Genomic DNA, 18071 nt, shown 5'->3' with positions numbered 1-18071 from the left:
CAAATTAGAACACCAATATCCAATCACGCCCACATAGCAGGACGGGCCCATTCCCTTACATCTTACACAAACCAATCATTCAATGTCATCGAAAACCTCCGGGTCAACCATCTTATCTATACCGCGATCATCAACTTGCGCGTAATCAAACAGGCTACACAGACCAATCAAGCAACCCGGCGCCATGACCAAATCCTAGCTTCGAGCGTGGGGGAACCACTCATCTATTGACACCTACTTGACATCAGCACCTGCCGTTGGAAAAACAAGTCGGACCGAGACTCGGTAGGTATGGCTGCAGGTAGTGACGCATATGGATATCGGGAACTTGGGAGAGAGGAACAGAGCGCCAAGATGGCGTTGTCGTGGTACAAAACCCCTGTCTTGTCTCGAGCCATGCCGTGGGTGGTGGTTTGTCGATCAAATCCTGTCGCCTCACTTCCTGCATTATCGACCCAGGACCTCGGTAGCGCCCAACCTGGAAAGAAGAATTTGGGTGTGAAGCCTGCATCTTTGATCCACTCCCGGATTTGAACGCAGGTGCATATGTCAGGAGCGCCGAAAAAGAAAGGAACTTCCTTCTAGCCACCGTTACACAACGCAAGCGGGGGTAGGCGAAAGAGGACTTGAGGCTTTCTCTATGCGATGCCGTGCATGAGAGATATTTTAGACGACGGAGTGGGTTTTAATTAAACAATGTCGGCGTCCGTGGAAACATGATTGGTTTTGCGTGGGGGGCTTAATATGGATTGCTCGACTTGTCGGCCCAAAGGTCTTTCCAGAACTGTCTGAAGCCGTACTGCTTCTCGCGACGCTCGTCTCTCACGCGAACGGGTCCGCCCACAATATTGTCCAGGACACTCTTTTGGCCCGAATTGTGCCAACCCTCAGCCTTCTTGGGTGGTCTGCGTGCGCGATCGATGATGGCTTCAGCTAGCTGAGGCGCAACGTCGGCGAAGCAAGAGTTCAGCTCACGTTGTAGATTGAAATAGGGCCTTTTGGCTAGCTCGGGTGCCTGCAGGTTGTAGCTACGTGCCTTGTCGTTGAGGTCCTTGATTGCAACAGCCAAGTATTTGCCTTCTATGCGCTCCCAATCGGGGTCGCGGAAGGGATAGGCCGCCGGACGCACCTCTTCCACGGGAGTTTGGACACGCACCTCCATTGTCTGGGTGGTGGTAGCTTCTACCTTTGGTGCTTCCGGTGTGTGCGACACGGATTCTAGCGAGGCATCAAGTGTGACCATGTTTGCGACTACTTCTTCCGTCACCGTTGGCGCCGCATCCAATCCCTCCGTCGATGGGTTTACTTTCAACTGTCCCGACAAAGAAACTTGCGAAATATGACCTTGATCATTGACCGTCGTCATAGACTCGTGCTTCTTTTTTAGCGGATTCGAGAGAAGTTCAGCCTTTGCATACGCTTCAGCTCTTTTAACTTGATCTACCAGTGAGCCGCCCTTGCTAGCAATCATACGTGCGGCATGTCGCTTCCAATCCGCTCGTAACCGACTTCTGAACTTGCTGGCTGCTGACGTAAGTTCTTGCTGCTTCTCGATCCATGGTGGCACAATCTCTTGCTTCTGGATGATTTTGTTCATGAAGTACTCAGTTGTATCAATAAAGGGGCTAGACGCGTTGTAGTCCCTTTCCACATTTGCAGTCTTCCCCCGGGGTATGTTCTTGAATTGGCCACGAGCAATTGCGTCTTCAATCCTCTTATTTGCAAGCGAAGCGAGTCCTGATATCGATCCAGGGACAATGGTGCGCGCATGGGGGTCAAACCGATCTTTGAGATCTTGTAGTCGCCTCTCACGTTCCGTAGCCTCCAACTCCTCGGAATCCTTCAGGTTCGAGTACACTGTACTTCTATCGCGTGCATTGGCTAATCGTAGCCCGCGTCCCTCACTATTGCGCTTGCGTCCGGTATCTATCGACTGCGGTGGTGGCACACCTGGCATCTTCGGCGGCTTTCCCAGTCGCAGAGGTTTATGGGCATCATTTAGCATGCGCAGGCTTGCATCGTGGAGAGACTCGGTGCCAGTCCATGCTTCGGTCGTAGCAAGGTCGCGTGTGTGGCGAGAAGCAAAAGCGGGCAAGTCTGCTTCAGAAGACCTGAGGTTGGCAGCGGCAATGCGTTGTTCTAGCTGAGCCTTGAGGTCTGCACTGAAGCCTGCTTCCTCTACGGCCTTGAGCGCACCATGTCCTCCAGATTCAAGGGCATCTTCACTCATTTCACGCAATCGCCGCGTCAGTGCCCCCTCTTCCTTTTCTTCTCCCACTCCTGACTCCTGTTGCCCATTTTCCGGTAATGTGTGTTCATTGACCCTATTATCTTGCTCATTGGCTTGACTTGCCACCTGCCCATATCGCCTCACAGGGTAACGCGCACTGGATTGAGAAGGAACGAAGACATGAGGTGCTCGTTTTGCGCGCAGACAGGCTGCGCAGATATAACGTCGCGGAAATACAGAAACGGTCATACAGGATATCTTAGCGATGGGACAGGACGTGAAGAGAAGATGCTCAAGACGAGATTCGGGAAAAGAAGCTGTCACTCACGTCATGAACCGCCGTATTGCTAACAGGGCTTAGCGTGGCTCGTTATCGATAGTCAGCTTCAGCCGAGGCTGCCATTCCATATTGCATCTTCCAATGCGCGGCCCTGGACGTCAACGTACAATGTTCAGGGTAATCGAGTTCAATTAGCAAAAGTTAGAATACTGCCAGAATCTGGGCAACTACCTTATAGGCTACTAGTCCTGGGGAAGAACGAAACCCCACTCTGATATATGTCTTGGCAAATTTGCTGACGGAAAGTTCGTGCGCTTCATGGAACGCTTGAATGATAAAGAAGCCTTTTCTCTTGTTTTGGGAAAATACATGCGCAATGAGGAGGTTCAGCGTCGACTCGATTCGAGAAAACTCCAGACGCAATGACGTCCTCGTCGTGTGAAGAGCCGTCCGTGCTTTAGAAACATGGGCGCTAACAACCAGCCCACCAGTCTTCACTATCGTCGTCAACAATGTCACGCACTGCTCTACCTCGTGTAGCCCTACAACTCAGCTCTAGAATCCCATTATGCGCACATCCAAGGACACTTGAGGCACCATGCCGTACCCTGTAAGCCACAATTGCAGTTTTGCGCAAACACCACGCTGAGCTCCGCTCACACCACCCAGCCCTCTTCTTCGCACATCAACACCACAATGCCCTTCCTACTTTGTCCGAAACTTCTCGTCAAGTACGCAGCTGCAGAAAAAGGCCGGCAAAGCGAACAAAGCGCATGCGCGAACCGATTCGACCCCTCCCGTCGGCACAGTTGAAGAGCCCACAGCCACAGACAAGGCCTACGATGTCTCTGAGCTGGAAGCTTCAATTCTTAAAGCGCTTGAGAAGCTTACGCACGACCTTAGTCAATTGCGCAGCGGGGGAAAGCTTAATCCGGAAATCGTGGAGAGCTTGAAGGTACAACTGGGCACGGCAAGCCATGGCAAAGAAAGCGTTAGATTGGGAGACATCGCGCAAGTTGTGCCTAGAGGGCGAGTGCTGAACGTTATTTGCGGAGAGGAAGCGGTAGGCCGAATGCAACCCCTACTATTTGCTAAGCCATAGCTAACACGGTCCAGCACGTAAAACCCATAACCACGGCCATCGCTGCTTCACCGCACTCGCTGACTCCCCTCTCCCCTGAGTCCAACAATCCGCTCACTATCCAGGTTCCACTTCCACCACCTACAGGCGAGTCGCGCCGTGCGGCTGTAGATGCGGCTGGAAAAGCGTCTGAACGGGCTGACAGGCTCATACAGCAAGCCCGCCAGGAACACAACAAGAAGCTCAGGCAGTACGGCTTGAACCGTGAAGTGCTCCCGGACGATTTACAGAAAGCGAAAAAGCTGATGGAGGAGGTGGTGAAGAAGGGCCACGTTGAGGTCAAGCGCATTGTCGATGGCGCAAAGAAGGTGCTTGAGAGTCAATAAATGCCATCAACGTAAGCGTGTCATGCTTGGCCGAAGCAGTGAGCTCCTGGCGGACGCACTGAATCCCGGACGAACTCAGGACTTACGAGCTTCCCCCTTTTAGTACGCGTCTGGCTGATGTGAGCTGAAATTTATTGTGCAAGCATGGTATTCCCATGACAAATGGTCTCTCTTCCAATGCTTCTCGTCGTGTGCGGCACGCTGCCTCTGTCTTTCGTCTTTTGTATCTGTATATCCCAAATGGCATCCTCCGAGCTGTTCAATGTCGGTAAAGTTACTTTGTCGGGGCCAGCCTCTTTTGATCGTAAGATGTTTCCTCCCATACCATGGCGCTGTGGATGGGTGCGTACACCGACAAACATGGCTAATGCATTAGCATATGTTGCAACTATCGAACCCTGATCCTTCACTCGGCTTACATAAAGCAAGATGTTACCACTCTCTACGCATGCAGCAATGATTGACGATAGTTAACTCGAAAACATACTGGACGATGTTGGTGTGCGGGGGATGGTGCATTCTCTCGGCCGTATTACATGTACCTGAGTCTGCAACCGTGTTGGTCAAGGGTCTTGATCGAAGCATGTGGACAGCAACACTTCTAGGGTTTCAGAGGATGAAGCCTGTATACACCGCCTACGATTCAGATGAAGAAGACGGGGCCGAGGCCGAAAGATCAGATACCTACCAGTATCGTCGCAATTGCGCATAGAGACCACAGCTCAAGTACGGGGATTACTGGCGGCCAAATTCGCGGCTGGGAACACTAGCCGCTTACCTAGGTAGTGTCATGTGTATGGGGGCAGTCCGAATGAGGTAGGGTTGTTCTATGCGCCACACTTGTATCGCTTGTTCGCTTATGCCACTGGGGGTATACGCAACAGAAAACATTGCCCGCGTTTCTATTCAGGCTGCCTAGTTAAATAGCTTCGATAGTGGGCAATAGGAGCAATCAATTCAGATATAGGAGTAAATCCCGAAGCAAAATGGTTCAAAGTGAAACATTTGGGACAGGTATGCGGGCAGATGGCTACATCATCCAAGCTACTGTATGACATCATCCGGTCTACTACAAAGCACAGCCTTTCCGTTATTTTTACCTTCGTCTTTGACTCGACAGATACATGGTCTGTTTCAAGCCACAACACTTGCACGAGTGCCTGTCATGGTATGGATCGCCCTCCTTGATTCTGCTGCTCACAGTTGTACAACAGCCGTGCTTACACCGAGGGAGACGTTGCGGTTCTACTGCCTGTCCAAGGCAATTCTTGACCGCTGCTTTGAGTTGTAAATGATGGAACGCAGGCGAGCCTTGACAGCGGTTTTAAAACACGACGACGAATGTGTATAAAGTTCAAACTCGTGTTCAGCGGATCAAGGCCCCCTGCACCGCGCCTCAGCCACGGCCTGACATCACCGCCGATCGACAACGCATCGTCCTCAGTCGCTCGTCATGCCTTGTAGTGCACAGATGTATCAAGGAGTCAGCGCGACGGCAGGTCCCTTTGAATTCTGCTTCATGGTAAGATTTTAAGACGACGGGATGCCCGTTGCGACGGCAAATCGCTGAGGGGCTCAATCGAACAAAGGCCGTGGCCAGTAAGAGATGCTTACTGCGGTCAGCACTCCACAGCCTCGCCATGTCCGTCTCCAGACCGCCCATTACCGCCACTTCGGTAGCTTGGCTCAGTTAATGATTGCCCCAGGATCTACCGGTAAGCTCACACGTTGATCATATGTAAAGCAGCCATGAACCCCGCCTTTTATCCAACTTGTTGCTGCCACTTCCGTCTGGATGAGCATCGGCCCGTCGTCGTGTCAGACCCACATCAACAACAACACCATACAGACAGGACATTTTGTGGCAAACAATCTTCAATGTACATGGCTCCAACAAGGACTCCCGATCCAGCCTGATTTGCAGCAAAGAATACGACTATGGCACCACTCAGTGATAGCATGGACTTGCTAGCATTGAGTAAGCGATTTCCCGAGCCGGCGACGACGCGCACCTCACCCCCAACAAGGGGTAGCATGACCACTGAAGGAGGATTCCTCGAAGCATGGGCACAAGGATACAACGTAGGCAGCTTGATCATTTTGATTCTGTTGGTGTTCTGCAACTATCGATCTGGCATACGGTTACACAAGCTCATTCTCCTTGAGGTTAGTCCAAGCTTGACACATCTTAGGTGTCGAAACTAAGACAAATAGCTCGTTCTTGCAATCTGGCACGGCACCTTCATCTTCGTCGAGGATCCGCGATATGGCTGGTATCTTAGCTCCACAGCGAGTCTTCTCTTCATCTCCTACTTCCTCCACAATGTCGTCTCGTGGCTCAAGATCAGGCCCTTTCTACCATGCTGGGGATCCCGTCTCTTCATCATCTCGCTCCTCTGCGTTCAGCCCTTCTGGGTCGTCGAGGCATGGTCCAACTTTGCCTACTTCAACCAACTCAAAGTCGGTTCCAAAGTCAACCTCCGCACACGCCCCTGGGAAGCTTTGCTCCGCGATCCCTGGTGGATCTTCACAACCTGGAAGCTGATGCACTCGATCAAGCAGACTTATGCTTACAGTATTTGGACTTTGATTTGTATCAACAGAAGGTTCGGCGTCATGCTGGCATGCATGTTGCTCTCTATCGCCTTTCTAATTGCCGACGTTGTCGTAAGCGCCGCCAAGATCACAGCTCTCAGCGGCATAAACCCATACTGGCGCATCGCACTAGTGTTCAAATGCGCATCCGATACCATTTTCCTTGACGACTTCAAGTCCGTACTCGACGACATTGTAGCGCGCAAATTCAGCTCTGCCGGTGACACTGTGCATCGCGGGTCCGTTCCTGGCACCGTTACCAACCGACGACTCTCCAGATCGCCATCCCGCGGCGAAGAGTTTATCGAGTGCAGTGCTTTGGAGCCAATTAGTGCACCAGCTGTACATAACGAGCAGAAAACGCGACCGAAATTTCGCCTTCTATTCTCGAAGCCCAAGAAATCGCCAGAGATACCCATAATTCAGATACAGCAGCCCACCGCTGAGTCCTCGCCGACGAGAAATCTGAGCCAAGATAGTTGGGATAGCGAAGGACCGGTTTTACCCAGACCGGCGCATACGGTATATCGCAACCCGGAGTTGCGGGCAAGTGAGAGTGATGGGAGCTTGCTCATCGGAAGACTCGTTTGAGTGGTCATGGATTGAAGAGACATGAATACTGGCTACTTTGCCCTGGCTGTCACGCGCCCGTATTATATGGATTTGGGGCGCTTGCATTTCATGAAGCGCGCATCGCCGGACGATCGTCCATACTCCACGTTCAAGCATCCGCGCGGGTATATAATTGCTTGACGGGCGTATCATCGAGAGCTGCTATACTATAACTACTGCTTCAGTCGAACTGTTGTCGTAGAAGGTGAAGGAAGCCTGCGCTGAGGGACGCAAGGAACGAAATAAGTGGTAGAAGAAGAGGAGCATCCAGAAGTGGAAGGAAGCATTGCATTATACCCCGGCGTAACTTTTATTTGTACACAATATCAATGGGACTTTGATGTGAAGAGGGATTCACATTACATAAATCGCTCAATTTAAGAATAAAACTACAAAAGATCTCATATCCAGCTATGATGAGGTTGGACAGCGGGCCGCGGTAGCTGCGGTGATGTACTCAGTTGACTCTGGCCCGATACTCTCCATCCAGTCTTCGGGTTCAACCTGATGCGGACCTTTTTCGTTTCCTTTGTGCTGTTCCACGTTGATGAATTGGTAAACTGGCCCTGGGTCTCTTTGGGAAGACCGTAGATGAGAGTCGGCATAGCTGAATTCTTGAATAATCTCGTTTCGTTGTCTTTTGAGGTCTTCATGATGGTAGAAACCAAGAAAACGAGAGTGAGAACGAGGAGTATGAACGGGAAACTGAGCCATGCCCATCGCACTGAGATGAAGGTCTCCATCACCCATGCGTCTCCGGAAAGCATCTCCATGTTTTCGGATGAGCGTATGATATTAGTCATTGCTGTAGCAAAGCGTTCCATGTGCCTTGTGACATTGTTGGGTGAGATCCATGGGTTGAAGTCGAGGATCCGGTTCCATGCTACATTGGCCATCCAAGTCTTGTACCGCAGCAACGGAACAGAAGATTCGTTCATTACGGTTGCGAATGCAGGGAAGACGTCAGTAAAGCCCACCGTGATAGACGCAACGCTTGAATTGGCCATGCCGTACCCCGAGATATTACGCCCACTCGGCGTAATACCAATGTCGATGTGGATATCTTGGAGAAAGAAAGAATCTGTCCCATTTGATGTTCCATCCGAGAAGGAAGATGCTATCCAAGGCCAGGGTCCAGATGTTGTATTGATAAAAGTTTCCAGTATCTCTTCTTTGTACTCGCCTAGGCTGTAACTAGACTGCATTGTCTTGACACACCAAGTCAATACGCACTCCTGTGCGATAGGCGTCTCGTTACGGTGAACAGATGCTGCTGATCCGTTCACAGCCGACACGATGAGCACATCCTGGATGGTGTTGCGAAACTCCTTAAAGTTAATTGATCCGTTTCCATAGAGAGGCTCATGTAACAGGGTTGTTGTCAAAGGCAGAGTCCTCATGATTAGCGTTTCGCTATAAGCCGATGTATTCGAGTTGACAATGTATCCAGACATGAGGATAGGGTTGTGGCTTGTGATATTGAGGAAGTAGCCACACATGGTCGCGTTCGGGTAGCCGCCTTCTACCATAAACCCACCCGACAAGGAAGATGTCCAGTCAACCGTGTTCACCATGCAGGCAAAATCAAGGTGCTCTGAGATATCGGCACATTGGCTGCAGACTCCCAATGTGTCGTACACTGGCCATGTACAGTTACTTGTCGGACAAGACTGAAAGAAGTGTTAGCTATACGAATGCATCACTAATCAGTGCTTGTCGAGGACTGTACTTACGAGGGGTATATCAGGACGTGTACCATTACCAAACGGAACTGGTTGTGTGCCGTTTCCATATGCAAACTTCTCTACGGTGTGAAACATATCTTTATCGTCTGAAAGCATTTCCACGCCGTCAACGTAGGCGTTGGGTACTTGTCCAACGTAATGAATCGTCCTAGGTAAAACGCCGGAGCTGGCATGCAGCTTCCACCGATCGGGAAGGTCCACGACTTGCTGGAAGAAGGTATCGATCGCAAGAAGTAGAACAATTAGCAGTGCACCAAGTGCAGCTAATGAGCGACCCTTTGTTCGATACAACAACATAAGGGCACCAAGAGGGCCCCTAGAAGCCTTGTCAAATATCTCAAAATCCCACATCGCTTTCGATTTGTGGAACCAATTCCATTTCAATTGCCCGAGCGCTTCGGTGGTTGGGACGATAAGAGCCGCAGAGGATATCTTTCCCAGTACATTAATCCAGTTGAGGGACGAAGGCTCCTGGACCATGGGCTTGCTCTTGATCCGGAGGTTTATAAGAATGATCGCAACCATGCAAGACGCACTAACGAGCCAGCTCAACGTTTCAAATAGCCACCTCTTGAATACATTGTCTGATGCATTATATCTAGCCAAAGCCCTCTCGATTCTTTGGGTAAAATCCAGCGACGGCTTCTGTTTCTTATCTTCATGGAATAGATATGTTGTCGAGGGCTCAAAGTTACGCATATTTTGCGCTGGAGTGTCTCCGGATTCGTATTGCGTAGCCATCGAGAGGGGGGGCTTTGCGTCAGCCGTAAAAGATCTTGTTGATCACCGGTTATGTGCAGTTGATTGGGCCCTAGAAGTGACCGATAGGAAACTATTTCGTGCGCTATGTCATGATGGGGGGGAGCAGTGTATATGAAAGCCAAGAGTAGGGAAGGCGACGATAGCAAGCATGCGTCTCTGAGGCTATATTGTACACGCAGCCGCCGGAGTTTTTGCCGTGCTACAGAAAACGTTGACAATGCTGAAATTAGCGCTGAGCCTGTAGCCGACATGATGTATTTTGCAGGGTACCATGTGTCGACTGCAAGCTTACTTACGACATTATTCTAGATCGTGCGCTTCGTTATCGTGTACCTATAGGGGCTCTGCTTTTAGCGCCGCAGCCCCGTATAGGCCCACCCCCAAACCCCTCCAGGTACACCCGTCATCACTATGTTACAATCGGATACAAACCGACATGCGGCTGAATACCGCACACTGCGGTGCTAGGATGAACCTAATTATCCACCGTGTGGTGAATTGGGGCGGGTTCGCCCAAAAGTTCGGTGCTGCCCAAGTGCCACTAACTAAGTAGCATGACTAACCTATTTTGGAATTAACTCTCATATTTCCATGCAGTCATGACGTGCATTTGCTCACGGAAAGAATAAGGTCTCTGGTATATACGAGAAATATAGTTGACAAGACACAAAGGGTGGACATTTGCACCGATCATGTCGGAATGAGAGCGTAGTGAGTACCCCAGACCATTGTACCTGTGGTCGAGAAGAGAGGATATAAATAAATCCATTATGATGAGCTTCGGGATGGCCTGGCGACGTTGTGAAGAACGCTTACATTTGATTTCCTAATGACATAGCTATGACTACTATATGAACCCGGGTGGTGCTGCTGGCCCGGCTTGAACATGACCAGAGACTCTCCATCCTTGCTGTGGAGATAACTTGATCCGCACCTTCTTCGGACCTCTGCTTGTTGAGCTCACCGGAGCTGCCGTTGAAATGAGATCCTTCTGCATTTCCTTTGGCAAACCGTACACCAGAGAAGGGAGAGCAGATGTCTTCCAGATTCCGACTTCGTTGTGGGTATTGCTTGAAGTCTTCAGTATAGTGGCGGCCAGGAACACGATACTCAAGAGAAGCATGGCGAGAGGGAAGGTGAGCCACGCCCAATGTACTGCAACGTACGTCTCTCGTATATACGCAGTGCCTTTAATAAGCTCATGATCGCTAGGATAGGATCGGATCGCATTGGTCACGGCTTGAGCCATCCGCTCCAGATGGTGAGCCACATTGTTAGGAGCAAGCCATGGGCTGAAGCGAACAGGGCGAAACACAACCTTGTCTGTGAAGCTTGTCCGAACTTTTATGAATGGTGGCGCTGATGCGTTGGACACGGTGATGAACGAAGGGAAAACCTCGTCCATGATTGTGACAACGTCCATGAATGTTTCGTTGGAGACTCCAAAGGCGGTCTTGCTGTTGTTCATCCATGGCGGTTGTATGGTAATGTTCGCCTTGAACTCCAGCTCAAACATGTCCAACTCTGGCAAGTCTTGGGACCACCATGGCCAATCAACGCTGGTCGTGTTCTCGAAAGTCTCCAATATCTGCTCTTCATACCCCCCAGATACATAGGATGAGCGAATCTTTTTGACGCACCACGAAAGTACGCATTCTTGAGCAACCGGGGGCTTTTTCTCGTAGACGCTGTCTACTGAACCATCTGGTGAGCTCACAATCAAAGCGTCCAAGATAGGGTATGGAATGTGTTTGAATTTGATGCTTCCGCTGCCGTAGAAGGGATGTCTTAAGGGGTTTGTGATGAGCGGTAGAGTGCGCATGAGAAGGGTTTCTCCCTGCAACGATGGCGTGCCATTTCCCACTCGATAACCCGACATTAGGACCGGGTCTTCGCTGGTAGCATTCAAGAAGAAACCGCAAGCAGTTCCTGTGATATGAATGGTTAGCAAGTGGTTCGGTACAGCTTTGATTCAATGACGACTCTGTATCCGGTCCGAATCAGGCTGGAATGAGGACCCTCCATCTTTGTTTCTGATAAATTTCAATTGCGTTTTTGGGGTCCCACGTACCATTTGGATATGTTCTCTCTGTACCTGGGCCAGTAGAGTTCTTCATCCAGTCCATTCTCGTCGTGAGACAGGCGTACTCGAGAAGATTCGATACATCCTCACAAGCACTACAAACTGACAAGGTCTCATAAGCCGGCCAGTCACATCTACCAGTAGGGCAAATTAGTGGTATCTCGGCCTGAGTACTATTTCCGGTCGTAATCGGCTGGGTACCGTTCTTGTCGTAAAAAAACGGTTTTATCACCCTACTTAATTCGCCGTTTACTTGTGCTATTGGAACATCGCTGAGATTATCGTACGCAGTTTCGATGGTTGGTTCGTAACGAACGATGCGCGGAATGAAGCTATCCCCTCGTGGCTGCCAGCGTTCTGGAAAATCAGTCACTTGTTGGAAAAAGGTATCGATTGCCAGTAGGAGCACTGTCAAGAGTGCACCCAAAGCAGCAAGCGACTTGCCCTTCGTCCGGAATAAGAGCATGACTGAGCCCCATGCACCGCGTGATGCTTTATCAAAGATTTCAAAGTCGAACACGTCCCTAGATTTCTTCCCATGGAACCAAGTCCACTTCAGTTGTCCAATGGCCTCCGAGATTGGCAAGATAAGTGCTGCTGATGCGATCTTGGAGAGCACTGTGATGATTGTTAAGCCCATAGGCCATTTATTGAGGGACTGGTCATGGAGATAATGCAGCAATCCGATTATTGCACCTATTGTTGCACTTAGGCACGTGAGAATACGAGAAGAAAGAATGGAGCTTTCATACCCATGCAAACTGCGCTAATTGTTACGCTGATAATCTCGAATAGCCAACGCTTGTATATGCTCTGGGATGCATTGTATTGTGCTAGCTTTTGCTCTATGCGTCCTGGGATGTCGAGTGAAGGCTGGTCGTGCACGGAGGCTCGGTATGACGGAGGACGTGGTCTACTTGAATATTCATTGGAAAATGATGCTTCGAGGCGAGAAAGGGGTAGGTGGCTGTCGTGTGTACGTAACATCGTGTATTCTTGCTGAACCGGTATTCGAAAGCGCGAACGCTCACTAGATGTGATTTCTCGGAAGAAGTGCTAAGTTTGATGATTGGTAGCCACGTCCGTAGCGCACCATCGATAACGGGCGCTTAGGTGCTGCTGGGCATCCTGTTGACGACATGTTTGCGGGCGTGTGCCTAGAATGGCGCATGTGTTGGCGATATAATCCAGATGAGGGCAAAAAGTGACATCCATCGTCCTCAAACCTATAGAAGCAGAGCAATTAGCGCCGCAATTCCAAGGTTGCGAGCCAGATCTGCGGCTTCGGGGAATTGATCGGTCGAACGGATCGTGTAGCCGCCGCGGTGGTAGCGCTGGCGGAACATCCCTGCAAGCATGGCATATTGAGCGCGCCAACTGTGAAGCTTAGTTAATTGATAAGAGTGACCCTAGAGGATGTTTGGGGACGCTTGAATTGCTGATGACTTGCTGAATGTCTACTCATACAGTTCAACTCCACACGAGTTGAACAGGCGCACATGGCAAGCAGCATTTGTAGTATATCCGTGAACACATCCAAAGAGCTAAGCGCTGGAAATTTCGTAGAAAGAAGCGTATATACTATCTGGGTAGGCGAACGCAAGGCGACCTGGACTCATCTAGGTAGTTACTTGTGTGCCCAGCCCCCGGAATGACTGATAGTGCACGGCACAGTCTATTCCAAATCGGGAACTACCTAGGTAGTTAACTTGTACCGAATAACATTACACTTCTTTGTCTTCCTCTTCGAACGGCAAACCTACTGAGATACTCTCTCTGCGCGCTCGGTTTTCTCTGAAAGTGAGGGAGACGGCTTAGGCAAATGAGCTGAAGACGATTATCGGTGCAGAGTGGCCATATCTAAGCAAGGCTAGCATTATGTGGCCACCGTGACATTTTTGATAAGCGATATCGATGATAGCAAAGATGGTTCGAGATTGCTATGGTGGACTACCACCTGCCACCAAGATCTTCGCTACGAGTTGACATGGTTGGCAAGCGCGCACCGCACCCTACTAACACTGCACACTTATTTGACCAATACAGTATGTACAATAGCTTAATACAATGTTAATCAGATAGTTAAGGCTATTGCACAACTGCGCAGTTAAAACGAGCACACCCACAGCTGAGATCACCCATCCTTGGCTGGATGTACTTGCCTAGGTAAAAGAGGATTAGGTAAAGTGGATAATAGTGAAATCTGATGCGACAGCCACCATACTAAACTTAATATGATTGACAACGAATCTGGAGAAGCTAGGTCCAGTTTGCAGGGAATTTCTACCAACTTAAAACAAACAGTAGCTAAGAGAATCATCTATCACACATGACACGTGCCGAGAAGGCAGCGGGTATGAATATGAGAGAGATGGATGTCGAGAAACTGGATAGGGAGTGAGGGAAGGAGTGAAACTTAACTACATACGCTTTCCAGATAGCAACTGAATTCTTACTTCATTGCTTCACCAAGCGCGGGTCGACGACTCTTTTTCTCCTTCGAGGTATCTTGATGATACTCCGATAGAACAATTCCAGGAGTCGTGTGACATAAGATAATTGCCTCTTGTTGGTTGGCTTTGCACTAAGTGCGTAAAGGGAAATAACGATAACTAGGAATGCATTCTGTCCAGTGGTTCTGATTGATTGTCTACGAACATAGCTGCTACGAAGGTATACCTAAGCTCTGCGCAAGGTGGGCCGAAGTCGGGCCGAAGTGTCAAGCAGCCGACGTCTCTACCGATACTCACGATCCGACACCTCTGATAATTTCTCTGGGGACTATGAGGGCAGTTTCCTGATCCAATACAAGACCGTGCTGTAAGCCTCGGAGGTTTTAGCATCTGTTGGCAGGAGGCCGCGGTCGGCTTAGTATTTTTTACTGTTGAAACGGTAGGCATATGGGATATGAAGCGCTGTGACAGATATGGTAGTTCGGTGGACTTCACCGCTGCATGAGGGAATGGACGGCTGTGAGCCGGGATTATCGTTCGGCTTTGCGCATTGACATTTGAATAGGGCCGTGTTACGAGCGTTGAAGTGCGCATGAGATAGTGAGGTGTTTGATAGAGCCGGATGAATTATCCGGCGTCAATTGGGGTGAGCCTGGGAAAACGAGTCGGCATCGGATTTACTCACTCTCACACTTGGGCAAGAGCTGGTGGTGTGCATGCGTTTCGTCTCATCATTTCCTTTGCATACTAGCCCCATAAGGTCGTAAGCTCATTGCCAACAACATGATCTGTGCGTCAAATCATGAAGATGCATGTACCCTTGAGGGTCATGTGTATCGCGCTCTAGGGACCGGTATAGCCGAACAAGGGCTTCGTCAAAGCGGTCTGTCATCAATGCGACACTACAGATAAGACTCAAAACTTGGCATAAATTGTATAATACTTGAGTCTTGACTGTACGAGCGGTCATTTTGAAGCGAATGGGTGTCTTTAGAGGGCAGGCCCAGTGCCTGCGGCCCGCCGTTGCGTCCACCGTGCCGACAACGGATCGACACGCTAGGGGACACGAAGTAGGTACCGGGTACGTACTGTATGTCATCATACCTCGGCCTCTTTGAGGGCCTTGTCGCCATTAGCAAAGCTTGCCAAGGCTGTTAGAGAGGGTATCAGTGAATATTATTTGACGCCTTCACATTGTTGACACTCACTGCATATGTCGTTGGAATTCATATCCATGGTACAAGAGATACATCATCAAACTCATGGGCCGATAAATCTATCGGGTACGGTACTGTAGAATCCGCACAAAAGGCACTGAGACTTTACGAAATTGGCACACGAGGCACTGACGTGTGATGCCCAGGAGGCGATGCGACTAGGTTTTAGTGGGTCATTTCTTCTCTGTATTCACCAGATTCTATCATATCGCATGCGCGATGTTGCGACTCTGAGCTTTGGGTGAACTCTGGCCCAAAACACCTCGCACAAGGTGGGGAGTTTGAGCGTGCACCCGAGAAACCTCTGACAACAGAATGCACCCGTCAAAGATTAAAGTCGACTGGTTGTCAAACCTGTGGTTACAAAAGCACACAAGAAGTGCATGTGTGAGAGAGTGGAACACGTTTCGTGACATGTGGAAGCGAGGTGTGGCAAAAATTCCGTGGCTGCAGCTTTAGCAGAAACCAAAGTCTGGGGTTGAGAAAAGAAAACATCAGAATGAGCTGAGGTGTCCGCGCCGTGATCAAGGTGCATTGCATTGCCTTGATGCAGGTGCTAAAATTCACGCAGTCATACTCCCATGACGTGATCAGATCTGTAGCGCTCGTAGCAGTCGCTCAAGCACTCTTTTCTGGTCCAGATAAGTCAAGGACTGAGTCGCGTGGAGTTCGTGTTGATAAGGTTGACGTGCAGGCAGATTGCATCGGGTGAGTGTGATATGCCAACATCAGTGTGGGCTGTGGGCGCCTAATGGCTACTCACTATTGGTGGTATCTTTTCGACATCTGAAGACAAAGTAGTCCCACAAAGCGAAGCATGAATATTGATACGATAGCATGGCTAAGTAAATAAATGTGTAATACCAGACGGCTCCTCAAATTTTGCCAGTGTACATTCACTCTTTAGCAATCCTATGATGTATCGTTGTCAGCAAGGGAAAGATATGTGGAAAACGTAAATATTAGTACACTGCATGCAATCACGGCACGCTCAGTGCTAGAGGCTGCATGATGCAAACGAAGTCTTATGAGTGTACAGGGATGTTGTCTAGTATGGGAGAATGAGAATGATGGCGACTCAGTGGCTACTCTATGTCTCTTGAATCACAAGCTATTGAGTCTTTACTAGAATCAACAATTCGCTGAAAGCGTAACGCCGGGATACGTCACGTGCACGGGTAATATGTGACTAGGCCGCCGTTGTGCAAGGTACCGATAATGAATAGCCAATCGCTTCAGCTCCCGGGGTAAGTCCAAAACGCCGCCAAGCCACGTCACACCGAGAAAACCTGTCGATTGGTCAGAAATCGTTTTGGCAGTTGACGAAGTTGATGAGGACTACGGGATTTGCGGGTGATGTACTTACCAAAATCTCGACTCTCCCGAATTGCCTTGTAGAGAGCCCCTCCAGCGCTTGTAGTGTGATAACCCGATGTGATGAAAGTTGCCAAAGGCTGCGGGATGCATTGCGACGCGTAGTCAGGCTTTCAGCCTTTCCCATCTAACGCCTTGTGTTCCAGTCGCATCGATTTTTGCGTTTCAGCTTGCCGAATCCGTACCCCAATCATTATGCTTTCCCGGGATCACCCCCAATGACTGTTTAATTGTCACACGGCATGAACAATACGCTGCTCGCCCCTTGATTCCGCGTCGAGTCGGTGGCTTCCAAGGCGGTTATCGTTGAGATAGTCACCGCGTTTCGAAGCGCCGTGGAGGCAACGTGGACGGATAGTGTAGGGATAGTGTAAATGAGTGTGATGTGTGATGCGATGTCGTCAAGCGTTGCTGTGAATCCAGGGTCGTGGATAAAGTCGTGGACTGTTCCCACATTCGAGATACCATCCCAAATACAACACATCCCAGCATACCACCCCATCGGGAACAAACTCTTGCTTGGCTGTGCCAACGATTCTTTTCTTCATACTCTAACCATTCTCCTGTATAACAATATAAAGCTTTAACCATTGTCATCATGCGCGGACATACTCTCTTTCTCGCCGCGTATTTGGTACTCCCCACCATCACAGCGCCAGTACTGCCCAGCAACGTTAGTGCTACAAATTCTGAGTCCGTTGGTCCATCTGACTTGTGACATAGATTAGTCCCGTGTTTCCAACTGCGGATCGTCGCAATGCCTTCCCGGTGACCAGCGCTATCAGCAACATCCTGGAGAGGACCTCGATGGTTGAGAAGGTCGCGCGTTCGATTCGGGTACGCCCTGGAGGCCGGGACGTTGAGCCGACAGAAGAGAAGGCCGAACGTTCTATTAGGGTACGCCCTGGAGGCCGGGACGTGGAGTCGACGGAAGAGAACGTCGAGCGTAGTATTCGTGTACGCCCCGGAGGGCGGAATGTTGAGTCAACAGAAGATCATATCGAGCGATCGATTCGTGTACGCCCTGGAGGCCGGGATGTTGAGCCAGCAGAAGAGAAGGTCGAGCGATCGATTCGTGTACGCCCTGGAGGCCGACGGGATGTTGATTTGACAGAAGAGAACGTAAACGTGGCAAATAGGAATCACTGCGGAGGAGACCCCAGTGGAGAAATAAGCCGGTGATGAGTGTTCGTGAAAGCGGCGACAGATGGTATTAGTTCTAATAATTTCTTAAGAAGTGTATCAATATTTTC

General features: G+C 49.9%; 6 protein-coding genes across 6 annotated transcripts; 3 read left to right on the top strand and 3 right to left on the bottom strand.

Moving 5' to 3' along the window:
• Positions 1–739: 739 nt before the first annotated feature.
• Positions 740–2230, bottom strand: PtrM4_018760 (DUF1992 domain containing protein; the record flags this gene model as incomplete). Its single annotated transcript, XM_001931740.2, has 1 exon — positions 740–2230. One exon carries the CDS (start codon positions 2228–2230, stop codon positions 740–742), a length of 1491 nt encoding a protein of 496 aa, XP_001931775.2.
• Positions 2231–3022: 792 nt separating this feature from the next.
• Positions 3023–3977, top strand: PtrM4_018750 (Frr, Ribosome recycling factor; the record flags this gene model as incomplete). The annotated part of the gene is made up of 3 exons (XM_001931739.2): positions 3023–3120; positions 3180–3573; positions 3627–3977. The coding sequence occupies 3 exons, from the start codon at positions 3023–3025 to the stop codon at positions 3975–3977; spliced, it is 843 nt and encodes a 280-aa protein (XP_001931774.1).
• A 1938-nt stretch (positions 3978–5915) lies between these two features.
• On the top strand, positions 5916–7163 carry PtrM4_018740 (Lung-7-TM-R domain containing protein; the record flags this gene model as incomplete). The annotated part of the gene is made up of 2 exons (XM_066103335.1): positions 5916–6143; positions 6192–7163. 2 exons carry the CDS (start codon positions 5916–5918, stop codon positions 7161–7163), a joined length of 1200 nt encoding a protein of 399 aa, XP_065965537.1.
• Positions 7164–7585: 422 nt separating this feature from the next.
• Positions 7586–9670, bottom strand: PtrM4_018730 (DUF3176 domain containing protein; the record flags this gene model as incomplete). The annotated part of the gene is made up of 2 exons (XM_001931737.1): positions 7586–8854; positions 8918–9670. The coding sequence occupies 2 exons, from the start codon at positions 9668–9670 to the stop codon at positions 7586–7588; spliced, it is 2022 nt and encodes a 673-aa protein (XP_001931772.1).
• An 868-nt stretch (positions 9671–10538) lies between these two features.
• On the bottom strand, positions 10539–12414 carry PtrM4_018720 (DUF3176 domain containing protein; the record flags this gene model as incomplete). Its single annotated transcript, XM_001931736.2, has 2 exons — positions 10539–11620; positions 11763–12414. The coding sequence occupies 2 exons, from the start codon at positions 12412–12414 to the stop codon at positions 10539–10541; spliced, it is 1734 nt and encodes a 577-aa protein (XP_001931771.2).
• Positions 12415–17416: 5002 nt separating this feature from the next.
• Positions 17417–18000, top strand: PtrM4_018710 (uncharacterized protein; the record flags this gene model as incomplete). Its single annotated transcript, XM_001931735.2, has 2 exons — positions 17417–17491; positions 17542–18000. 2 exons carry the CDS (start codon positions 17417–17419, stop codon positions 17998–18000), a joined length of 534 nt encoding a protein of 177 aa, XP_001931770.1.
• Between the last annotated feature and the right edge of the window lie 71 nt (positions 18001–18071).

Source organism: Pyrenophora tritici-repentis, chromosome 1 (genome assembly GCF_003171515.1).
Source record: "Pyrenophora tritici-repentis strain M4 chromosome 1, whole genome shotgun sequence".
Lineage (NCBI taxonomy): Eukaryota > Fungi > Ascomycota > Dothideomycetes > Pleosporales > Pleosporaceae > Pyrenophora > Pyrenophora tritici-repentis.
The sequence above is the reverse complement of the archived record's forward strand: the minus strand, read 5'-3'. Positions and strand labels throughout refer to the sequence as shown.